Genomic DNA, 26,273 nt, shown 5'->3' on the forward strand with positions numbered 1-26,273 from the left:
CTCCTGGAAAGTGGAATCACAGGTAGATAGGATAGTGAAGGCAGCATTTGGTATTGGTCAAAGTATCGAGTACAGGAGTTGGGAGGTCATGTTGTGGCTGTACAGGACATTGGTTAGGCCACTGACAGAATATTATGTGCAATTCTGGTCTCCTTCCTATCAGAAAGATGTTGTGAAACGTGAAAGGGTTCAGAAAATATTTACAAGGGTATTGCCAGGGTTGAAGGATTTGAGCAATAGGAAGAAGTTGAATAGGCTAGGGCTGTTTTCCCTGGAGTGTCAGAGGCTGAGGGGTGACCTTATGGAGGTTAATAAAATCATGAGGGGCATGGATCGAATAAATAGACAAAGTTTTTTCCCTGAGGTGGGGGAGTCTAGAACTAGAAGCCATAGGTTTAGGGTGAGAGGGGAAAGATATCAGAGACCCAAGGGGCAACTTTTCATGCAGAGGAATGAGCTGCCAGAGGAAGTGGAGGAGGTTGGTACAATTGTAACATTTAAAAGGCATTTGGATGGGTAAATGAATAGGAAGGGTTTGGAGGGATATGGGCTGGGTGCTGGCAAGTGGGACTACATTAGGTTGGGATATCTGGTCGGTATGGACAAGTTGGACTGAAGGGTCTGTTTCCATGCTGTACATCTCTATGACTCTAAATACACTGATCCAATCATTCTAATCTATTAATCTAAATTGCAGCTTTATAGTAAACATTTATAAGTCGTATTGTTCATGTATGCTGAACTGGAAAGTTTTTTATTCATTTTAGATTATCCATTATCCTTAAAAGGCTATAATTAAAAACAAGTCTTCAAAATAAGCACACTATTATTATAGGATTTGATTCTGTGGGAAATGGCTTTTTCTTTGAAAATGATTACCCAAGTGGGACATTTTATTGCAGCAAAAACAAAGCTAATATTACACACATATGAAGTACACTGTAGTGTTCCAGCACATTTTAAATTGAACATATCTATAGAAAAGACAAGAGATTTGTGTGATGACTAATTAACAAGGTTTACTGACCACAAAAGTTCCCAGGTTTATTTCAGAGTCTGATAGCTCAATTGGGTGGTATTCAACAAACACTAATTGGCCCCTACTTCACTGGTATAAGGGGGAAACATATCAAACAGTGCTTGCAGCCTTTTATGGATAAGTGTGTTTGTAGATGTTGTAGGATACAGAATTGGACTTGGATTTAAAAGGTAATTCCTGCCAACATCAAGGTTGGGCTGCCAGCTTAGGCCCCAATCAGAATTTCAGATGTGAGGCAAGAGTAACTGCTCTTGATATCAAAATAGTAGTGCAGCAGCAAAGAGGCCTAGAAAAAGTTGTCAACGGAAAATAAGGGGAACTCTACTGATTTTTAAGTTGTCTCTGGCCACAAAGGAGGAGCTAGAGGACAGCTAATGTGGTTCCACAAGAAGGGTGATAGAGATAGATGAGGGAACTGTCAACCAGTGAGTTTTGAGAAGAGTGAGTGTAACATCAGTGGTAGTGAAACTATGACTGAAAACAGAGGGAAAATTATTCTCCCATTTAGGAAGGCAAAATTTGATCAGGGATAATCTTTGTCAGACAGAGGTCATGCCAAACAAATCTAGTGGAAATTTTCCAGAAGGTAACCAAATGTGTGGATGATGCCTTCCTAAATGGGAGAATAATTTTCCCTCTGTTTTCAGTCATAGTTTCACTACCACTGATGTTACACTCACTCTTCTAAAAACTCACTGGTTGACAGTTCCCTCATCTATCTCTATCACCCTTCTTGTGGAACCACATTAGCTGTCTTCTAGCTCCTCCCTTGTGGCCAGAGACAACTTCAAAATCAGTAGAGTTCCCCTTATTTTCCGTTGACAACTTTTTCTAGGCCTCTTTGCTGCTGCAGGGTAGTTGATATCGTTTATATGGATTTCAGCAAAGCATTTGACAAAGACCCATATAGGAAACTGATAAAGAATGTAAAAGCACATGGGATCTAGCATAGCTTTGAGAGTTGGATCCAAGATTGGCTGTTTGCGTGACTGGATCCTGATATGTGGTGGCATACCACAGACATTGGTGCTTGGGTCCCTGATTCTGATATTCATAAATTATGTAGATGATAACACATATGTGTATGTATTTGGGGGAGTAGGGAAAGGAGTGGACAATAATAAATTTGCAAATGAGACAAAGATTAGCTGGGTGTTTGACAGTGAGAAAGATGATGCAAAGCTACAGGATATAAATAAATTGATCATGTGGATCTGTACATCTCCGACATGACGTTCCTTTAACCCTGATAAATATATGAGGTGATGCACTTTAGAAGTATCAAGACAAGGGACTATTCAATTAATGGTTGGACACTCGGAGATTCAGAAAAGGTGTGATCTTGGGTGCTTGTCTACACATTCAGCAGGTTAATATGACAGTTAAAGCAGCATACCAGACATTTTCCTTTGAGTCGTGACACAGATTATAGAGCAGCGAGGTCATTGGTGATGTCCAGAACTTTTGTTGGGCCATGGCTGGAGTATTGTGTGCAGCTATGGTCACCACACTGTAGGAAGGATGCAACTGCACTGGAAGGAATTGCATAGGAGATTCACCAGGAAGTTGCATGGGATGGAGCATTTCAGCTCTGAAGAAAGCCTGAACAAGTTCAGGCTGTTTTCTTTGGAACAGAGAAGATTGAGGTGGGACCTGAGGCCTAGAAGATTATGAGGTCATGGACAGAGTGAATAGAAAGGGTCAATAGTAAGAGATTTAAAAAAATGAGGTCTGCAGATGCTGGAGATCACAGTTGCAAATGTGTTGCTGGTCAAAGCACAGCAGGCCAGGCAGCATCTCAGGAATAGAGAATTCGACGTTTCGAGCATAAGCCCTTCATCCTGATCAGGATGAAGGGCTTATGCTCGAAACGTCGAATTCTCTATTCCTGAGATGCTGCCTGGCCTGCTGTGCTTTGACCAGCAACACATTTGCAATAGTAAGAGATCATAATTTGAAGGTAAAAGCGAGGACGTTTAAATGAAACTTGATTAGACACTTTTTGACCTAGAAGTGGAGGGGATCTGAAATGCACTGCCTGGAAATACAGTTGAAACAGGAAACCTCACAACATTTGAAAAATGCTTGGATGAGCACTTAAGTGTTGAAACATTCAAGGCTAAGGGCCTAGTGCAGGAAAGTGGAACAAGCTTAGGTAGTAGTGTATTTTTGATGGGCCAAAGGTCCTCTTCATGCACTGTATGATTCTATGATTCGAATCAAAACTAAGGGAGATGTTGGAGTTGGAAGTTAAACAAATCAGTGGCAGGAGGTAATCCAAGATGGAGGACAGGAAAAATTTCTGCCTGTAAGAGCTGCTTCCTTTTTTTTTGAAGTATTTTAGGTGCTGGAGGGGATTTCCTCGAATTCCAGGAACAGCAAGTACTGTTTTATATGCTGTTGCATTTTTTTGGAACTTTGGTAAAAGAAGTCAAAACAACAGCAGTTTTAAAAGGGAGAAGAACAAACAGAGGAAGCACATGGCGAGGACAGTGCAGGAGGGAGAACGAACCTGCACAGTTACTGCCTTTGCTGTTTTTGAATTCATGTGTTGCTGAACATCGGAGTGCATCTGAGAAAATTAATGAAGTGAATTTCACAACTAATCTTGGATGAAGCAGTTTGGGCGAAGTTCACAACACAGAATCAGGTAAGTTAATTGTTGTTTTAGGTCTGTCCAAGAGAAAGGCTGTATTAGTGAGTATAATGGGTTCTTTCTTGATTATGTGTTTTTGGAGATAAGTCTCTTGATTAAACTTAAAATATAAGCCATTGCTATTAATCTAACCTGGTGCAGTGTTTAGTAGAGGAATAAGACGGTGTTATTTTCTGGGGCTGTAGATTGTGAAGGAGCAAAAATGGCCTTTGCAGTGATATGTACTTCTTGTCAGATGTGGTAGTTTAAAGAGAGTTTAAGGGTTACTGCGGATTATATCTGCCATAAATGCTGTTAGATGTGAATCTTATCAGGTCGAGTGGATCGATTGGAGAGACAGATAGAAGCAATGAGGAATTTAAAATAGCAGCAGTATTTGATGGATGGCAGTTACAGGAAGGGGGGGGGGGGGGGGGGGGGGGGGGGGGGGGAGGTGGTGGAGTCTCAGATAGTCACATGGATTAACTCCAGGAAGGGCAAGTGTCTTTTGTGGATATACCCATTTCAAACAGGTATGCTGTTTTGGAAAATGTAGGGGGTAATGGATTCTCAGGGGAATGTAGCACGAACAGCCAAGTTTCTGGTATTGAGACTGGCTCTAATGCAACGAGGGGTACGTCGGCTTCCAAGAGATCAATTGTGTTAGGGGATTCTGTAGTCCAAAGTACAGACAGACGTTTCTGTAGCCAGCAGAGAGAAAGCAGAATGGTGTATTGTTTCCCTGGTGCCAGAATCAAGGATGTCTCAGAGAGGGTGCAGAATGTTCTCACGGGGTAGAGGGGCCAGCAAGAGGTCATTGCCCACATTGGAACCAACGATATAGGAAAGGGAAAAGGTTGAGATTCTGAAGGAAGATTAGAGAGAGTTAGGCAGAAATTTAAAAAGGTCCTCAAGGGTAGTAACATCTGGATTATTCCCAGCAGATGAATGCATGGCTGAGGAGCTGGTGTATGGGAGAAGGATTCAGATTTTTGGATCATTGGAATCTCTTTTGGGGTAGACGTGACCTATACAAGGAGGATGGATTGCACCTAAATTGGAAGGGGACTAATATACTGGCAGGGAAATTTACTAGAACTGCTTGGGAGGATTTAAACTAGTACGGTGGGGGTGGGCCCAGGGAGATAGTGAGGAAAGTGATCAATCTGAGACTGTATACTTGAGAACAGACGTGAGTCAAACTGTCAGCGCAGGCAGGGACATGGTAGGACTAATAAATTAAACTGCATTTATTTCTATGCAAGGGGCCTAACAGGGAAGGTAGATGAACTCAGGACATGGTTAGGAACATCGGACTGGGATATCATAGCAGTTACAGAAACATGGCTCAGGGATGGGCAGGACGAGCAGCTTAATGTTCCAGGATACAAATGTTACAGGAAGGATAGAAAGGGAGGCAACAGAGGAGGGGGAGTGGCTTTTTTTTTATAAGGGATAGCATTACAGCTGTGCTGAGGGAGGATATTCCCAGAAATACATCCAGGGAAGTTGTTTGGGTGGAATTGAGAAATCAGAAAGGGATGCTCACCTTATTGGGATTGTATTATAGACCCCCTAATAGTCAGAGGGAAATTGAGAAGCAAACTTGTAAGGAGATCTCAGCTATCTGTAAAAATAATAGGGTAGTTATGGTAGGGGATTTTAACTTTCCAAACATCGACTGGGACTGCCATAGTGTTAAAGGTTTAGATGCAGAGGAATTTCTTAAGTACATACAGGACAATTTTCTGATTCAGTATGTGGATGTACCTACTAGAGAAGGTGCAAAACTTGACCTGCTCTTGGGAAATAAGGCAGGGCAGGTGACTGAGGCGTCAGTGGGGAAGCACTTTGGGGCCAGCAGCCATAATTCTATTTGTTTTAAAATAGTGATGGAAAAGGATAAACCAAATCTAAACATTGAAGTTCTAAATTGGAGAAAGGCCAATTTTGATGGTATTAGGCAAGAACTTTCGAAAGGTGATTGGTGGCAGATGTTCGCAGGTAAAGGGACGGCTGGAAAATGGGAAGCCTTCAGAAATGAGATAACAAGAATCCAGAGAAAGTATATTCCTGTCAAGGTGAAAGGGAAGGCTGGTAGGTATAGGGAATGCTGGATGACTAAGAAATTGAAGGTTTGGTTAAGAAAAAGAAGAAAGCATATGTCAGGTATAGACAGGATAGATCGAGGGAATCCTTAGAAGAGTATAAAGGCTGTAGGAGTATACTTAAGAGGGAAATCAGGAGGGCAAAAAGGGGACATGAGATAGCTTTGGCAAATAGAATCAAGGAGAATCCAAAGGGTTTCTACAAATATATTAAGAACAAAAGGGTAACTAGGCAGAGAATAGGGTCTCTCAAAGATCAGCAAGGCGGCCTTTGTGTGGAGCCACAGAAAATGGGGGAGATACTAAATGAATATTTTGCATCAGTATTTACTGTGGAAAAGGATATGGAAGATATAGACTGTAGGGAAATAGGTGGTGACATCTTGCAAAATGTCCAGATTACAGAGGAGGAAGTACTGAATGTCTTGAAACGGTTAAAGGTGGATAGATCCCCAGAACCTGATCAGGTGTACCTGAGAACTCTGTGGGAAGCTAGAGAAGTGATTGCTGAGATATTTGTATCATCGATAGTCACAGGTGAGGTGCCGGAAGACTGGAGGTTGGCAAACGTGATGCCACTGTTTAAGAAGGGTGGTAAAGACAAGCCAGGGAATGATATACCGGTGACCCTGACCTCAGTGGTGGGCAAGTTGTTGGAGGGAATCCTGAGGGACAGGATGTACATGTATTTGGAAAGGCAAGGACTGATTAGGGATAGTCAACATGGCTTTGTGCGTGGGAAAACACGTCTCACAAACCTGATTGAGATTTTTGAAGAAGTAACAAAGAAGATTGATGAGGGCAGAACAGTAGATGTGATCTGTATGGACTTCAGTAAGGCGTTCGACAACGTTCCCCATGGGAGACTGATTAGCAAGGTTAGATCTCATGGAATACAGGGAGAACTAGCCATTTGGATACAGAACTGGTTCAAAGGTAGAAGACAGAGGGTGGTGGTGGAGGACTGTTTTTCAGACTGGAGGTCTGTGATCAGTGGAGTGCCACAAGGATCGGTGCTGGGTCCTCTACTTTTTGTCATTTACATAAATGATTTGGATGTGAGCATAAGAGGTACATTTAGTAAGTTTGCAGATGACACCAAAATTGGAGGTGTAGTGGACATCGAAGAGGGTTACTTCAGATTACAACAAGATCTGGACCAGGTGGGCCAATGGGCTGAGAAGTGGCAGATGGAGTTTAATTTAGATAAATGCGAGGTGCTGCATTTTGGGAAAGCAAATCTTAGCAGGACCTGTACACTTAATGGTAAGGTCCTAGGGAGTGTTGCTGAACAAAGAGACCTTGGAGTGCAGGTTCATAGCTCTTTGAAAGTGAAGTCACAGGTAGATAGGATAGTGAAGGCAGCGTTTGGTATGCTTTCCTTTATTGGTCAGAGTATTGAGTACAGGAGTTGGGAGGTCATGTTGCGGCTGTACAGGACATTGGTCAGGCCACTGTCGGAATATTGTTGCAATTCTGGTCTCCTTCCTTTCAGAAAGATGTTGTGAAACTTGAAAGGGTTCAGAAAAGATTTACAAGGATGTTGCCAGCGTTGGAAGATTTGAGCTATAGGGAGAGGCTGAACAGGTTGGGGCTGTTTTCCCTGGAGCGTCGGACTCTGAGGGATGATCTTATAGATGTTTACAAAATTATGAGGGGCATGGATAGGATAAATAGACAAAGTCTTTTCCTTGGGGTCAGGGAGTCCAGAACTAGAGGGCATAGGTTTAGGGTGAGAGGGGAAAGATATAAAAGAGACCTAAGGGGCAACTTTTTCACGCAGAGGGTGGTACGAGTATGGAATGAGCTGCCAGAGATGTGGTGGAAGCTGGTACAATTGCAACATTTAAGAGGCATTTGGGTGGGTATATGAATAGGAAGAGTTTGGAGGGATATGGGCCAGGTGCTCGCAGGTGGGACTAGATTGGGTTGGGATATCTGATCGGCATGGACAGGTTGGACCGAAGGGTGTGTTTCCATGCTATACATGTCTATGACTCTATGACATTACTCTCAAAGCTGCTCATGATAATGTCCTAGGCCCAACTATCTTTCGTTGTTTCATCAATAATTTTCGCAACATTCAAATAGCAGTAGTGGGATGTTCACCAATGACTAAACAACATTCAGTGCCATTAGTGACTCCTCAGATACTGAAGCAATCCTTGACATCATCCAAGATGAAGGCAATATTAAGTGACAAACAACATTCATGACACATAAGTGCCAGACAATAAGCAAACAGGATGGAATTTTAATCATTTACACTTGACATTCTTGCTGACTCACCATTAATATATTAAAGGGGAATTACCAGTCATATGTGGCTATAAAGTCAGGTCAGTGTGAGCATCTGCAATGTGTAACTCAGGACATCTAAATGCCTGACCCACATCAATAATACCTAAGTTAGAAGCCTGATGAAATACCCTCCACTTCTCTGCACCTTTGTAGCTCCAACACACTTTAAAAACTCATCATCATCCAGGACAGACCATTTAATATGTATGCCACCCTCCATCTTTGACATCTTACAATGCAGCACATGTTACCATATAGAAGACGCATTAAAGATTTATTGACACTGGAAGGGCACAAAGGAGGTTCACTAGCTTGATTCCAGAATTGAGAGGGTTGGCTTCTGAGGAGAGATTGAGTAGACTGGGACTATACTCATTTGAATTTAGAAGATTGGGGTGGGGGTGGTATCTTATAGAAACGTACAATTACGAAAGGAATAGACAAGGTAGAAGCTGGAAGTTGTTTCCACTGGCAGGTGAAACTAGAACTAGAGGGCATAGCCTCAAAATAAGGGGAAACAGATTTAGATCTGAATTAAGGGGGAATTTTAACAAAGGAATCTGTATCATTCCTTACCCAATGAAGCAGTTAAGGCTACCTTATTGAATGTTTTTAAGGCAAAGATATGTAGATATTTGAACAGTAAAGGAATTAAGGGTTATGATGAGTGGACAGATAAATGGAGATGAGTCCATGAAAAGATCAGCCATGATCTTATTGAATTGAGGGACTAAATGGCCTACTCCTGCTCCTATTTCCTGTGTTCTTGCACTTGCTAGCAGTTTTGAAACAAGTGACAATTATCGACTGGAGAATAAAGACATCAGATGCATGGGCACACCATTCCTGCAATTTTCCTTCCAAAACATATGCCAACTTGACTGAAACTGTATCACTATTCTTTTACTGTTGCCAGATCAAAATCTTAGAATTGTTTGAATCCAAGAATGATTAGCTTCTTCCTTTTCAAGGATAAATTCTTAATTGTCCTCCAGCCTTTACTTAAAGTTACATTTCTCAACACTGGAAGTGACTATTTGCAGCTAGATGGGATTTCTGCATCTGAATTAAATAATGGACTCTTAACTATTTGTACCATCAGTAAAGAAAAATAAAATTTGCTCTCCACATTCACTTTAAGACAGAATGTAGCACAAGTATAGTTTGGAGCACCTTAATGCTGGGAATTACAATCAGGATTTCACCTTTAGTCAAGTTTGACTTATCATGTGTAAGAATTCAATTAGCACTGCTGGCTTACTTGGGAGATGGACAAACAGTAACATATGGCTGTTCATGCTATCCAATAATCAAGGACAGATTCCTAAATTGTCAATCCTGGACTGAAGGGCAAGATCTGGACAAGTTTATCAGCATTTAAGATTCTAAATATATTCTCACAGACAAAAAAGAATAATATATTCAGTCAGCATACACCAATTTTAAAAGATGAGAGCGTTTTAGGGTCCAATATTAAGTAATACAAGTGATTGGATGTGGAGATAGGGGACGTAGTAGTTGGGCCTGTAATCAGAACACATAATGGAGCAAAGATCAGGTAAAAATGCTGAAATATTCAGGTTTATTCAAAACACTAAACCTACCCTGTTCACAGTCTAGACTAGCACACGGAAGCAGCAATGGTCACAATTAAATGATTCAGACAGTCACAAAAATACACAAAAACATTGAGCAGAAAATATTCAGATAAATAAAAAAATTCTTAGTTCCATGAGGGAACATTATGGACAGGTTGTATTGGAAATTCCAGACTAAAAATTATAACTTGGAGGAATAAACATTGATTTGCCCCTCTGTACATTCCAATGTTAATCACTTCACTTAGTGGCTGTGACTTCAGTTGTTTAAACCCAAAGGTCTGGAATATCTTTCTTACACACCTCTATCTCGATCACTTTTCTCCTTTAAAACATTAATTAAAATCTTCATCTTTGAGATCTTGGTCATCTCAATATATCTTCTTACATGGTTCAGTGTTATATTGTTTGAGAATATTACAGAGAAGCATCCTGGAATATTTTAAGCTGTTGAAAGGCACTATACAAGTTCTTGTGAGCTACTTATGTCTCAAACTTTCTATTAATGCAAATGTTATAGAAAATAATTTTGCTTTGCAAACTACATTGCATGTATTCTTCTGAGAATGCTGTGCATTTTAAACTATATATCATGTACACATGGTGCTTTTTTTTGGAGGTAAGTTTTATTCTCAATCAGGAAATAAGTAACTGAAATATTGGCAAAGGGATTGACATTAGTACAGCTAAGAACAAAGACAATGAATAGGTGATATGGAGGAGATTGAAGGGCTTGATGTGCATTTTAACTAAAGTATTTGATTGTGACCATAGATTTTAATTACTGTTTTCTGAGTTTGTCCCTTACACAAAGCACCATAACGCTGAACATCTTCGTGACTGCCAATGCTTTCCTTCATGGTGCAGAAGATGTGCTTTAAATATTCAAGCCTGCTTCATGCTACAATGAACAAGGGTGATTAAAATACAGCCACATACAACACAAGACCATCTACAAAATCAAAGTAGGTTAAAAGCTGAATAATCATTAACAACAAGAAACTTCAACCCATAATTCTGGGTGGGAAATGCTACAGTGTAAGGGTTGAGGAGTAATTTAAGTGTTTGGAATTATTAAATAAAGTAGATGAGCGGAGCTATTTATAAGATCATAAGCTGTAGGAGCAGAAGTAAACCATTCAGCACATTAAGTCTGCTCCTCCATTTGACAAGATCACGGCTGATCTGATAATCCTCAACTCCAGTTTCTCGCCGTTTCCCCATACCCCTCGATTCCCTTACTGATGAAAAAAATCAATCTCTATCTTGAATTTTCTTAATGATCCAACCATGACTGCACTTTGAAGAAATTCCTCTTCGTCTGTTTTAAATGGACAACCCTTACTCAGATTATGCCCTCTAGTTATAGACTGTCCCACAGACGCAAACAACATCTCTGCATCTGCCTTGTCAAGTACCCCTCAAATCTTATGCGTTTCATAATGTCACCTCTTATTCTTCGTCAATGAGTGCTGATCCACTCAAGTCAACCTCATAAGAAAATCCTTCCTACTTCATCTGGTGGAAGATCCAGAACTATGGGATGTAATCTTAAATTTAAAACCAGGGTACAAAGTAATTGAATGGCTGAACAGGCAACTGGAGATGAATTTTTGTTCCTATCACACACAGAAAAAGGAAATAAATATAAAGCAGGAACATGTTTTTCTCCCCCTATGAAGTGAATCGTACAGACATTTCCTATAACTGGTTTGGAGACAAAGTTAAGTGTAAAAAAGCCAAATGGCAAGTAACAAAAATGGAAAGATTGTGTATACCAATACTTTCCTTGATTCTTTCTTCTAACATTAAAAATGATTTTCATGAAGAATGAAAAACAGGTGTACAAAAGATAACAGACTCTTCCTAGTATCAGCTCGGCTATCGGTTTTATTAGATATTCCACACAGCATAACATGGCTAATTCAGGTAATAGGAATCAAAAAGAACATCATGGAGTAGAATCTATTACTGGTGTAGTTTTAGTAAAAATATTGAACCCCAGGGAAGCCCAAAACAAGAAGAGGCTATTGTACTTACGAGGAAATTATTATTAGTGCACAATAATAATTGGTGAATATTGAATGCAAGAATGAAAACATATGGAGTAATTTGATAGCGGTTGGAAGAAGATCACAATAACACAGCCTAACTGGTACCTTCGTCCTGCCAGTGGCAAGGAGGATGGCACTCACAGTGGACTACTCACAAACAACAGAACAATGACAGCTAGAATGAAGATGCAATGACAGAGCAAAGCAAAACACAATGTTGATCAGATGGAAGACACCACATCGTCAGATAGCCTACCAACTGTTGTCGCCAACTGAGCTAACAGCCAACACCAGTCTGATAAGCTATCTCACAGAATGGTAAATGATGAAGCTGAATGTGACAAAACCTATAACTGATACCAAAAAGAGTGGAAATAAAACAAAACGGTATACAGAACTTTATTCATTTTAAGTTAGTTTGAATATCTTCTGAGCATTAAATATTGATTATCAGTTTGGAATATAAAAGTCTAAGTGACTGGAATAATGAAATTTTGTTACATATCTAATATATTTTGAGTTGAACAAATGTACATTAAAAGAGCACCAGTTTGCTATGTCAGATTATTAGATTTGAATCCCAGATTTAGCAGAAATTAAAACTTTCAAGTCCTCACGGACAGGTTTACTTGTTGTTGATCAGACTGTAGCATTGCATAGTATTGGCAGGTTTCACTGGGTGCAACACATTGTTGGCTGATCTCAAAGCAATGGTGACCATTAATCCAGCCTCATCTTCTAAGAGGGGATTAATATGGTCAAGAAGACACACACACACACACACACACACAATTTTTTTTTGAGTATGAAAGAAATGAAACAAACATTAGGCAATAGAATTAGGACTGAATTCCTAGTTTGAAGTTTTTAAATTTCACACAAAACAACCTCCACGTCCACTTTATATCAGACACTAGAACATATTATAAAATAATGCTCTTGCTTATGTTATAGGAAGTAATAATAAATGGGTAATTTCCTCATGCAATTTTCCTCAATGAGATTTGGTGAGTCACAAGTAACTTTGCAAAGTGTCCCTCATTATTTCCCTTAATAGATCAATTCTCCAAATACCAATGTGTGTAATAATAAGATAGCATGTTTATAGAACATGCCAAAATGGCTCTGTAGGCAAACGACTTGTAAAATGTTGTTGTGTTACTAGAAATAGAAATTGTTTTCGATGTATTACTTTCTTTGATTTAACATTATAAGCCCACTGCTGTGGCAGATGTCAGTTCGAACATGTTATTGAGTGAGAACATGGAGAACAGTTGCAACTGAAATTCCAATTTGGGATCACTCAGTGCACTGAACCATACAAAACCATAATATTTCAATTCACAAACTTTCATGGAAATCCTAGAGAGAGATAATACATTAGTTCCAATTTTATTCTCAATAGAAAATGCACTAATTAACATAGAATCTGAGTTTTAGTTCAAACAGCTCCTCAAGGAAGCTTCTGAATAGTCTCTTTCATGCAATATGCCTTGCATGTGAATAATTGAAGAAATACTCTCCAGCCTAAAACAAAGACAAATTTGTTTCCTTACTTGATTTTTGATAATTGTACCTTTGTAAACAACAAAACATATTACTTTACGAATGGTAGTATACAAATTACTATGCAGGTTCAGAGTCATTTGAGTTTATACATAATGGGCACATGTAGTTTTGGATATATATAAACAATTATGACATTCCCCACAAAAATTGACAAAGACACAGACTAAAGTTCAGTCTGAAAGATGACCAAATGTAGTTTTATAAAGTCAGATTAAATTTATCATGTTAAAATTTACAGAGCAAAAACTGATGTTGCTTTTTGTATGTACAGTTAAAGATGGATAGCTTCTAATAGTTTTTCTTTCACCATCATTGGAAAGTATGAGCAGAGATGAGCAATATCAGTTTAAATGTTTTGTGCTATATAGGGCACAAGACAACATACGACCTCATTAAGAGATAGATAAGATAATACAGAGGTTGAGATAATAAATACTAGAAATCAAAAATCTATTTGCCTCTTTGACATAGTCTACACATACTGTTTTTCTCTCTCTCTGTCCACATTGATTCGCCATCAGCAAGTGTGAAGGGAACAAAATAATTGCCATCAACACTAATGCTTTCTCTTCTCAGCCAGTTTGATAAGCCTGTAAATGATGTCCTATCTTTAGCACCTCACTTAGTCATTGTGTATTGGAATACTGATGGGACCCTCAACGTATGAAACTTGTGGTAACAAATCATAGTTTGTACAGTTGCTTAAGAATCTACACTATGAAATATCCATAGCAAAGACTATTTATTTAATGAGGTGCAGTAGAAAGTGGGGCAATGGAGTAAAGATCCAATAAAGGAAGAAAAATATGATTAAAATGTCACAATTTAGCTATTCAAATTTAGTAATCTCTGAAGAGAATTTAACTGTTATTTTCAAGTTGTCCTTATTAAAGGTCAATAAAACTTTGCCACCATTGTATTTATGAGCTGACAATATGGGTTTGCTTTGCTTTGCAGAGGATTCCATTCAAAAATAGGCTTTGAACAAATGTGTTCCTCAAACTGAGAGTTCAAGCAGCTAATGCAATTTTACTTTCACAAATCATATTGAGGGCATATTCTGCACTGTGCCCAAGTTAATTTGGAGCAAATTAATGTTATTTCAATGGGGTTCCATATTTAATATTTACATCCATCCTGCAATTTCCTTTATTCACTAACATGACGTTAATTGAAACTAAGATACTTTCAATGTTTTTTTTAAAATCAGAGACAACAAATAGATAAGAATCCATGAAAGTGGAATTCAAGTTGTAGTATCTGTGCTAATAAAGAAAGTTTTTTTTCCACAACCTGTAAATGTAGAGATTTATAATAGTTCCCCCCCAACCTACTTCGCTCCATTAAATTAGTTCCAGCTTGTGGAACAAAGAAACAACAGATGGTTTTCATGAATCATTATCTAACCTGGGCCTTGTGCAATTTGTTTTTTTTAAAATAAAAAGGTTACTTTCTCATTTCATTTTCTCTTCAGTGTATTTCTGTGACTGGATCCGTTTAGCGTAGCTCTGGGCCATGGAGTTAACGATGGAAAGAATGAAATAGCACACCATGACGATGACTACTTTCTCAAAGATCCAGGACAGCCAATTTTCATTCTAATAGAGTCAGGATGAAGGTTGGGAAGAAAAGAGAAAAACAATATATAAAGCATTTATTAAAATGACTTAAACTAGAATCAATAGCAGACTGTTACCATTTTAAGTAGACCAACATGCAGCATTTGTAACAGTCCCAAAGACTTATTTCTTGTAAATTCATCAAAGAATTGAAGAATACGCAAGTGTGTCATATTGATTTGTCATGGTCAGTTACAGAGTTGTTTGGAGCAGGGTGGGTGAGAGAGAAATGAAGATCCTTGCACAGACCAAACATCCAATTAGAAGATAAAGCAGGGGAAATATATTTCTTTTCCAACCAAATGGTAAAAGCAAACTTTATAGATATAACTTAGCAAGTGACATGAAAAAAGGTCCTCTGCACACTTTCAAATCACATATCCAAATAAGATAATTTCACATTCCAATCATTTAATTTAATATTTTAATCAAGAGACTAACTGTTTGCCACAAGCTAAAAACGAACAGTACTTAGGGTTATTAAAACATCAGCTACATACCTAGCTGGCCCTTGGACAAACCAAACTCGTGAATACAGACAGAAAGTGAAAATTACTGCCATCAATGGCATGAAATTATATCGGTCTTTAGTGAAGTATTCTCTCCAAAGGTCTAATTTCTCTTCATAAGTTTGTTTAGTTGCCTGATGCAATATTTATTCATTTTCAGGACTGTAACAAAGCATTTATTGTTTTGTAGTCCCCAGATGAAGTTCAGTCAAAGATATTTAATGCTTAGGATGTATTTGTCAAGTGGCCAACAAGTGACGACCTATTGGTCAGTACTGGAAATTTGTCTTCACAAACATGACAAAAGGCTTTGGAAACCAGTGCAGCGATAGGAAATCAGATTCTCATTGCCTTAATAGATCAAGCTAAATGAGTTTTTAACATCATTCTGAGGCTATTAAAAGACAGCACGCTAAAATCTGACAAAAGTATCAATATACTGGGGATTCCTCTCAGGAAAAAAGTGATGGGAATTTAGTTCATCACCTCCTCTTTCAGGCATGCATGTGACACTTCTCACTGGTCAATTTAGTTGATACTGCTGAGGTGCCCATTTACATGCCTACAGAGCTGCTCCATCTACAGATTTAAATTAGCACAGCAAGCCAGAAAAGAAGTCTGAATCAAAAAGAGAAAAAAAACTTTCAACAACTCAATTAGACTGACACACATTTACGCAACCAGTCCTTCTGTATTCATCTGGTGACAGGATCACTATTTCGCTTCAATAAAGGCTTTAAGAGTTTGATTTGGATATTTTGCATCTATGGCCATGTTGAAACAATGGCTCTCAGCCAAACTAAAGTACTTTTGTTAACATACCAGTGGAAACTTGTCTGATAGGGGTTTAATAAAGAAGATAAAATGTTCATGCATTTTGAAATAGTTTGCTAGATTCTGGAAAATATCATTCTCATTTAAGAAGGAAAGGTAATGTAGATGGAGGCATTTTTTTCTTATTACAAATGATTTCAGTGAGGGGACATGCGTGAATTGTAACAAACAATTGGTGTTTCTTTCCATGTGGTTATCGTACATTCAAATCACCAATATTTCAAGACTAACCAGAAGCAAATTATTTTTATATGTTGAAAAAAATGATTAAAACTACTATTTAAGAAAATGCAGAAGTAAAAACTGATCCTTCCAGTTTTGACCCTCCAAGGAGAGGCTTTGTCAAAGAACAAAATCCATAAATACTTCAACATCAGCTTTCACATAAGATTTTCAACTCCATTCACATGTTATGTCCATGACAGCATGTCACAAATAGCTGTTCCATTGCAAGGAAGTACCCAGATTTTAAAAAGTTGCACAAGTATTGAGCTTGGTGACTGTTACATCCACGTCATCACTACTGTACACCACGTACCAAGTTTTGTTTTTAGATTGAAGTGGGGAAGGTGGTGGAAATAGTAGTTTAAATATCTTTCTAAACATGTTTGGAGAGAATAAAAACAATGTGCAATTAATACAATGTCTTTTAAATCATACTGTATTCAAACACTGGATCAAAAAGATCATATCACATTCAAATATTGCAAACTAATTGTTTTTTTCAGGCACAGGGCTTAAATTTCAAGCCTGTTAGTCAAATTACATAGTTATAACTGCCCAAGATTTGAGATTTAATATTTTGAGATTTAATATTTTCATAATCTTTTAAACTACTTACTGAAAATATAATCTGTGGTTTTAATGCCTACAGTGGTACAAGGTCCGGAGTTAGTCACAAGTATAGGATGTGGTGACATCATTTAAGACCACCTTCCTCATCACAGCTTGTAATAAGGTCATACAGTTTCAGCCTTTCCATTGAATGAGACCTCATTTATAGTGGGTATGGAAAATTGCTCAGTACCACAACATAGAAAGATTATCTCAATGTGGTTATCTAGTCTTGCTCACTTGTCTGAGACAGTTGAAGTGGACTGAACTTCAGAAAAACTCTACTTTCAGAATATTTTCTAAGCGGAGTCCTGACCATATTTTCTAGATTCTGAATGACTGCAGTCCTCAATTTCTAGCTCAGAGACCTTTGGCCAGTTTGAGGTCCCAATTACCTGCAATATAAGAGTTCTCCAGGAACTATGGATTTAGCAATTAATCACTACAGAGTCAGTCAGGTGAACAGAAGAATGATACACAGGCCAAAAATATTTTAACATAAAACACAAAACACAAACAAATTACATTCATGGTGGTCTTACCGCTTCTACTGCATCGCCAGACTTATGGTGAAGCTTGGCTTTCTGGGCCTCCAAGTATTCTCTGAAGGGTTTCTGAAGTGAAGGGCCTAAGCTTGGAATTGCCCTACGTGGATGAATTCCAATTCCACAGATATATTTGGGAAAATGGAGAAAAGAAACAAATAGTTAATTTTACTCACCTATAAAAGTGCTGTATAAACTTAAAACAAAAGTTAAAGTTAGTTAAATCTTGTGCATCTGGCACCACCAGTCATTTATGATTAAATTAAGGAGCAGCAGTATGAACTCAAGTACTGCACTGGCAGACCACAGTATCTTAAATGAATGATTCTCACAAGGCTGGCCCCATATATCACTGTCAGTTCCTGTAAAAACTGGTTTGAACTGATCAATAAGGAAGTGAGTCGGTGTTGTGTCATTGCCAGCTAAGAAAGAAACTACACTCCCACCCCATTTATGACTCGCCCCGACAGCTCCTGGAAGGGTGGCCACTTCCAAATATATCAGGCCTTATAAGGAAATACAGCATGTCATTCTTTTACTGTTAAGAACCTACTAGCAATTTTCATAGTACCTCCTCCTTGTTCTTTTACATCTCCTCCTCCACTAGCACCAGCACCCCCGCCACGACTCAGCAGTTGGTGATTAACCAGGAGAAAAACAAGGTACTATGAACATTTTCTTGTGAGGTTACTTCACATTTATTCTCCCATGGTACAGTGTGTATTATTAAAATGAGAGGGAGTGAAAGCCGCACCTACCCACACGGCACACAAAACTCTTGAATCATGCAACGACACAGATACTTTATATTTTAAGTTGTTGAGCGCAAACCTAATTTCAATAGAAAAATGTAAAACTGGATAATGGTCAAGGAAACAGGAAGGTGAAGGTCCAAAAGAAGATATGTCATTAGCACAAGAATAAGTTTTCTAAGTCATAAACAATGAGTTAGCAATTCTGATGAGAAGTGTTCAATCAGCACCAACAGAAACCCGCTTTGAAACAATATATTACTATAAATGATTCATTTACTGAGATACTGTGCCAATACTCTATTTCTTGCAAATCAGACCTAAACAAATCTTTTCATTTAAACAAGGAGAACAAGATATGGGAGCATAATTAGGCCATTCAGCCCATCAAGTCTGCTCTACCATTTGATCATGGTCGATCTATTTCTCAATTTCATTCTCCTGCTTTTTCCCTGTAACTGTTAATCCCCATACCAACCACAAACCTATCTTTCTTTGTTTTAAATACACTGAAAGATTTAGCCTCCACAGCTTTCTGTGACAATATAACGATTCTAGTTTATGGAATTCCTTCTGATCTCCATTCTAATCCCTTCACTCTGAGGCTGTGTCTTTGCATTCAAAGAGTAGAAACATCTTCTCCATGTCCATTCTATCTAGCTTCTCAGTATTCTGTAAATTTCAATTAGATCCCCCTCATGCTTCTCAAAGCCATCAAGTATAGATCCAGAGTCCTCAAACATTTTTCATGTGACAAGTCCTTCATCCCTGGGATCATTCTTGTAAGCCTCCTCTGCTCCCCACCCCCCCATCCCCCCAACCCCAGCTGTCCAAGTGCTTATACAGCCTCCTGCTTTCTCAACATTACTCTTCCTCCACACATCTTTGACTAAGCTGCAAACTCTATTGCAAAGCACAATTTTAAAAGCTGACACTGATGAGAGAGATAGATTAATAATTTCAGATTTTTTCTTACAATTTCCACTAAATGCAAAATAGGTCGATTACTCAGTGCTTTACTAAAAATGTGGTCAGTCTCATTCAGAAGGTAAATGTCTTCCAAGAATCTCACCATAATTAGAAATATAGCATTTTTAAAAAGGCAGTCAGTTCTCTAATCTCTTAACATTAACATAAGCCTTTAGGTTCACAATTAATCTTCTACAACAAATGTGGATAAAAACTGCCAATGGCTATAGTTTGCACAATGTGCTGAACCACTTATTTATGGGACACCCTTCATTGATAGAAAAAAATTATAAACTTCATCATTAATTGCAACCCCTTTTCCAAGTATTCCCCCTTGTCTGCCTTGGGAAATGATTATGGAGGAGATAAAAATTTCCAAAGAAAACACTTCAGTAATGAATAAAGTACTGATTTTGTAGACATCCTGGCTTTGTCTGTGAACAATTCCAATGATCGTTTATTTGCTTGTACTAACCTTTGCATCAGCTGATACCCATTTTCCAGTTTTGGCAAATCAACAACATTGCCAAATGTGTTTGCTGTACCTTTAAGTGTTGGCAATTGTGAACTCTCGCCAACTTGAAATTTAATTGTTAAGGCAACAGTGTAAACTTTTCTTCCGGTTGCTAAAGTTGCAATTTTATGTAATACAGATTTGATATTGTTTGGTGCAGCAGATATTGATCCATTTGTTAACAGGTCCCAACTGAGAGAGATGTATGAGCTAATTATCTCACTCATTATGTCCTACCTGGTTATATTTTTCAAGTGTTAAATAGCTGAGTCATATTGCTGTTCAAGTCAAAGCTTAAAGTTGCCTAAATTGGACACATTGTCAGTACATGAAAACATGCTGCAAGGTTAAAGGTGTTACAGGAGTGCAAACAGTTATTGTCACCATCATAAATGGTTAAAGAAAACCCAATACAGAGAAACCTCGATTATCCAAAGGAGATTTCAAGGTCCCGATAGAAACATTACATCAACGAGCTGTTTCAACCCCGATCGTGTCTTTTGTTTGCAGGTGCATTGATTAAAAACGAACTCGGCTCATTGAAATGCTGCTGAGAACAGACCTGGAAAGTCCAGGCACTGTCTCTAAATGACTAACCTCTACAGGGCAGAGCTGGAACCTGTCAAAACGTTGTATACGCGCGTGTGCACTATTTGGAGACTTACCCCACAAAGGCAGCAGCAGTCATACGTTTGGCGTACAGTCCGGCTGCCCTGGGAGGGGCGGGACAGATGGGGGGGGGGGGGGAAGTGGACCGGGTTGGGGGCGGTAGTGGAGGGTTGGCGGCAGGAGTGGAGTCTAGTGTGCAATGTGCTTTTGCCTAGTCTCCTGAACGGAGAGCAGACTTCACAGCAAACTCCGAGCCCCAAAGGATATCAATTAACCAAATAATTAGTTATCCGAACAAAATAGTGCCCGCCCTTCTCATTCGGATAATCAAGGTTCCCCTGTTTACAATCCAATGTAAACTGAATTTATTAATGACTTCCTGCATTTTTGTTTGTTGTCCATCTTTTCAGTTAATTCTACCTTTATAACGATAGGATATTTTGTTTTGGATTTATTTATTATATGTCATCAGTACAGGAATTCCTCAGGATAGTGTCTAACCGTCTGCAACTGTTTCATCGAATACCTTCTCCCAAATATAATGTCAAGGAGGGTTGAAGAGACAGAGTGACAAAGAAACAGAGAGAACACTCGCTGATGATGGCCCAATATTCAGCACCATTCACAACTCCCCAGATACTGAAACAGTCGGAGTCCATTTGCAGCAAGATATATACAATCTCCAGATTTGGGCTAATAAGTGACAAGTAAAATCTATGTCACACAATTATCATCTACAACAAGACAGAATCCAACCATCACCAGTTGACATTCAATGGCATTACCATCTTAGAATTCCTCACTAACAACATCCTGGGGTTACTATTGATCAGAACTAGTATATCAATAATTAGATAGATGACCAGGTCAGAGGCTAGGAATTCTGTAGTGGGTAACTCATTGCCTCTCTCTACAGCGTCTGTCAGTCATCTACAAGGTACAATTCGTGAGTGTGATGTAATACTCCTTACTTGCCTGGATGGATGCAGCTCCAATGAGATTCAAGAAACTTGACCTATTCTGGACAAAACAGCCCACTTGTTTGGCAATCTATCCACCAACATTCACTCCCATTACCACTAAAGTCCAGTGATAGCTGTGCCACACAATTATCATCATTCCATGTATGAGACACTGCACAAACTCACCAAGCTCCTTTAATGATACCTTCAAAATCTGTCATCTCTCTCACCTAGGAGGGCAAGGGCAGAAGATATATGCAACACCACTATCTACCTGCAACATTTCCTCCAGGCCATAGACCAATCCTGACTGGGAACTATATTGTCTTGTCACTGGCTCATGACCCTGGAGCTCCCTTCCAAACAGTACAAGGGGCATCATTATAATCCAAGGATTACAGTGGTTCAAGGTGGCAGCTCAGTCCCACCTTCTCCAGGGCAATTCATGACAGGGAATAAATACTGGCCAAACCAATGCAGCCCACATTTTATGAATAAATATTAAAATGCAAAAATTAGCCATCCCTTGTTAGATTAGCTTTGAGACAACATAGACATCTGTAATACCTGGGAGGATATCTTTCCTGAGAAAACAAGATGCTTGCTGGGGTAAAGTCCTATATTTGTCACATGGTTTGTGAAGGTTTGTAGTTCAGGTTGAGGTTTAGGGTGTAGGTTTGCTGGCTGAGCTGTTCTATATTTGTTTATAGAATATGGACACTCCATATGAACAGACAGATATTTGCAGGACATCAAGTCCAATTACTTCTCAACTTGATAACTCGAAGCTTTTTCAGCAAAGATCATCAAATAGTGTCTAGGAGTTGGGTCAAGATCATTTAAGATGATTACTGCCCTAGGTACTTTCAATTGAGTTAGAATGTACTCCGGCTTCAGATTATTCCTGAAGAAGGGTTTATGCCCGAAATGTCGAATCTCCTGTTCCCTGGATGCTGCCTGACCTGCTGCGCTTTTTCAGCAACACATTTTCAGTTAAGATTATTCCAGTATACTAAGAGATCCAATCTTCCATTCGTTATATTGAATATGAATTCATGAATTAACCAAGAATATAGATAAGCCAGTTTATAGTCAGACTGAGAATCTTGAACTTCATTATTCGAGAGCTGGCCTTGCTTCCAAATTATAATGTGTTTCTAGCTCCGCCTATCAGCATTGGGAGGAAACAAAATGATTCAGTATAGCAGGAAACTAAGCTAAATAGAAATATTTGGGGAGCTGGACTTGCTTTATTTGGAATTGAGTTTTCAACATAATAAACAGCAAGATTGATTGAGGCAATTTATTGTTAATGCAAGAGGATTCAAATATTGATGAGAATTATGAATAAAGAGTGTCTCTAAGTAAAAATTTAACAACAGCTGTGCTAGTTGAGTGCCACAAATAGATGTGAGGTCATAAGATGCATTTTGGAAAAGAGTAGCCATCAATGAGCCTGGTGAAAAGACAAGCAAACAGAACAGAAATTGTTCCCCTTTAAAGAACAAACTTGTACCTTTTCCCTTGCACTGAACGTTCTTGTGTTCATCCAATGGAGGAAGTTGGCCATTATCCCGAGGTCCTTTAATTTTTTTTAATGAATCTAGATATCACTGGCGAAACCATTATTGGCTTCCCATCTCTAATTGCCCTCAAACTGAGTGGCTTAGACAGTTAAAATATAGCCTGGACTCACATGTAGACCAAACTAAGTCAGATATCCTTCCCTAACACACATCCATGAATGAGATGAGTTTCTGTGAAAATTACTGATTGTTCAATGGCACCATTATAGAGATTAGCATTCAATTCTAGAAATTAATTAAAAATTAAATGTATTAATTAATTTAATGTATTTTTTTTCACCAGGCGCTATGGCGGGACTGCACCTGTGTGCTTAGGACTTTAGCTTGGGCCTCTGGTCCTTTCTAGTCCCGTGACATTACCACTACCCCACTGTCTCCCCTCACATAATTCCAGAAAATGATAAGATTTAATAAAATGAAATCCATGAGAACTAACAGAAATCTAACAACTATTTTGTGGTATATCATACAGCTGAACTCAGAAACAAGATAGATTTTGTACTGATGTATTCATAGTTTTAGAATCCCAGATTTAAAATTACTATTTGAACTGGTAGAATTGGCAACTCTGCAAATAAAATGAGACCCCCTCTTTCAGATGCTATTAAATATTTTGTGCTGGTCAAGTTGCAAACACTGCTAGATTATATTTGATTTAGCTTTTCATCATTGAACCTCAGGTTAAAAAATCAGATGTTTGTAATCTGATGATTCAGCATCCAGTTGTGATGATCTTCTTCCATTATTTTGATCCTGGATCTAACAGCAATACTGATTGACATTGCTCAAGGGAAATTTTCCAGTGATCACTGACAGCTAATAATTATGTCTACTGCTCATGTTAAAATATTTATAATGATGTTATAAGGCCACTTCAAGAGATCTCATTTTTGCAGATAGCATTGTCCATTCAATTTAGTAGACCCCATAGGAGATATTGGTGGCTAAGTGCACTGGACACACAAGTCATGGGCCTTTTGAACTTTCTGAAGGTGAGTACACCAGAGCTAGCCACTCCTGAAGCAAGGTTATCCGGTACAGCATTTGTTTTGGCATCTACCACACAATGAGTCTCTCACATCAGGGGTAGTGATAGGGAAACTCCTGAAGAAAACTCTGGAGAGAATGCAGCTCTATTTGGAGAGGCAACATTTGATCAGGGACAGACAGTATAGCATTGTCAGAGTAAGTTCATGCCCAAAACATCAGATTGAATTTTGAGAGATGACCATATGTACAAATGAGTGTAGTGCACTTGATGTAGTTCATATGGAACAAAGCCTTTGACAAGGTGCCACATGGGAAATTGATAGAGAAGGCAAAAACACTTGGGATCCAGGGTAACCTAGTAAGATAAATCCAAAACTGGCTTAGTGCAGGAGACAGAGGGTGGTGGGAGAAAGCTGTTTTGTGACTGGATGCCAATGTCCAGTTGTGTACCATAGGGATCAGTACTGGGTCTAACAGTCCCTTACTGTTACAGTGATATATATAAATTGGCCACGTGATTAATAGTGAAGAAAGAGGTATTAGGCTACAGGAAAATATGATGAATTAGTCAGATGGACAAAATGGTGGTGAATGGAATTTAACACTGAAAAGCATGAGGTGATGCACTTTGGAAGAAGTAACAAGACAAAGGACTAATCAATGAATAGCAAGAAACTAGGAAGCTCGGAGGAACAGACGGATCTTGGAGTGCTTGTCCACAGATGTTGGAGGGCAGAGCAGACAGTTTAATAGGGTAGTTAAAGGCTCATGTCCCATATGCCACCTTATCAGTCATGGCAGGAAGGTTATATTGGAATTGTACAAAACTTTAGGCCACAGATGAATTATTGTGTGCAATTCTGATCTCCACATTATTATAGAATCATAGAATTCATACATTACAGAAAGAAGGCATTTGGCCTATTGAGTCCGCACCAACTCTTGGAACAGCATCCCACTCAGACCCAGCTTGCCACTCCATCCCAGTTATGATTGGAAAGTTGTGATTCCATTGCAGAGAGTGCAGAAGAGATTTACCAGGATGTTGACTGGGTTGCAGCATTTTAGCTATGAAGAGAGTATAGACAGACTGGATTATTTTCTTTAAAGCAAAGAAAGCTGAGGGGGGACCTGATTGAGACGTATAACATTATGAAGGGCACAGACAGGGTGGATAAGAAGCTGCAGTATTCCTGAATTGAAAGGTCAATAACGAGGGGGCATAATTTTAAGGTGAAGGGCAAGAGGTTTAAAGGGGACTCGATGAAAATATCTTTTTTTTTACAGAGAAGGTGGAGTGCACTTCAGTTTACCCGGAATCTGGATAAAGTGTAGACAGGCAGACTTCATGGGCCAATGGGTCTCTTCTGTGCTTTATGACCCAATGAATGCAGAAGATTCTCCAACCCATATCCAACCTCTGGATACATTGCACCATCCTCCGCCATTTCCACCACCTACAAACAGACCCCACCACCAGGGATATATTTCCCTCCCCAACCCTGTGTTACAGAAAGACCATTCCCTCTGACTCCCTTGTTAGGTCCACACGCCCCCACCCACACACCCACCCACCCCAACTCCTGGCACCTTCCCCTGCCACTGCAAGAAGTGCAAAACCTGTGCCCACCCTTAACTCTCTCCAACACACCAAAGCAACATTCCACATCTGACAGACATTTACCTATACTTCCACACACATCATCTACTATATCCGTTGTCCCTATGTGGTCTCTGCTACACTGGGGAGGTAGGAGGCCAACTTGCGGAAGGTTTCAGAGAACATCTCTGGGATATGCAGTAAACAACCCCACCACCCGTTGGCTGAACACTAACTCCCTATCCATTCCACCAAGTCCTGGGCCTCCTCCATCGTCAAACTCTAACCACCCAACACGTGGAGGAAGAATGCCTCATCTTCCGCCTTGGGACTCTCCAAGCATACTATGTCAATGTCAATTTCACCAGTTTTTTTTCATTTCCCCTCCCCCCAGCTTATCCCAGATCCAATCTTCCAACTCGGCATTGCCCTTCTGAACTGTCCTATCTCTCCATTTTCCTTCCTACCTATCTGCTCTACACTCCTCTCTGACCTATCAGCTTCACCCCCACCTTTATCGCATTCCAAGCTACCTTCCCCCATCGGCCCCAACCCTCTCCCCATTTATCTCTCAGCCCCTTAATACCACAAGCTTCATTGCTAATGAAGGGCTTATGCTCGAAACATCAATTCTCCTGCTCCTCAG

General features: G+C 39.2%; 1 protein-coding gene and 1 long non-coding RNA gene across 5 annotated transcripts in view; one reads left to right on the top strand and one right to left on the bottom strand.

Moving 5' to 3' along the window:
• Window positions 1-26,273, top strand: part of LOC132830391 (uncharacterized) — a 154,759-nt gene that overhangs the window by 12,147 nt on the left and 116,339 nt on the right. The window lies entirely within an intron of this gene.
• vmp1 (vacuole membrane protein 1) overlaps window positions 13,481-26,273 on the bottom strand; it is a 192,067-nt gene continuing 179,274 nt past the window's right edge. For all 3 annotated transcript variants that reach the window (XM_060848047.1, XM_060848049.1, XM_060848048.1), the window contains 2 exons: window positions 17,643-17,745; window positions 13,481-14,902 (listed from right to left, as the gene is read on the bottom strand). In XM_060848047.1, the coding sequence (XP_060704030.1) occupies window positions 14,759-14,902; window positions 17,643-17,745 (247 nt within the window). In that variant the 3' untranslated portion in view covers window positions 13,481-14,758. The remainder of the gene's footprint in view (window positions 14,903-17,642; window positions 17,746-26,273) is intronic.

The sequence above is a fragment of the Hemiscyllium ocellatum genome, chromosome 31 (assembly GCF_020745735.1).
Source record: "Hemiscyllium ocellatum isolate sHemOce1 chromosome 31, sHemOce1.pat.X.cur, whole genome shotgun sequence".
Lineage (NCBI taxonomy): Eukaryota > Metazoa > Chordata > Chondrichthyes > Orectolobiformes > Hemiscylliidae > Hemiscyllium > Hemiscyllium ocellatum.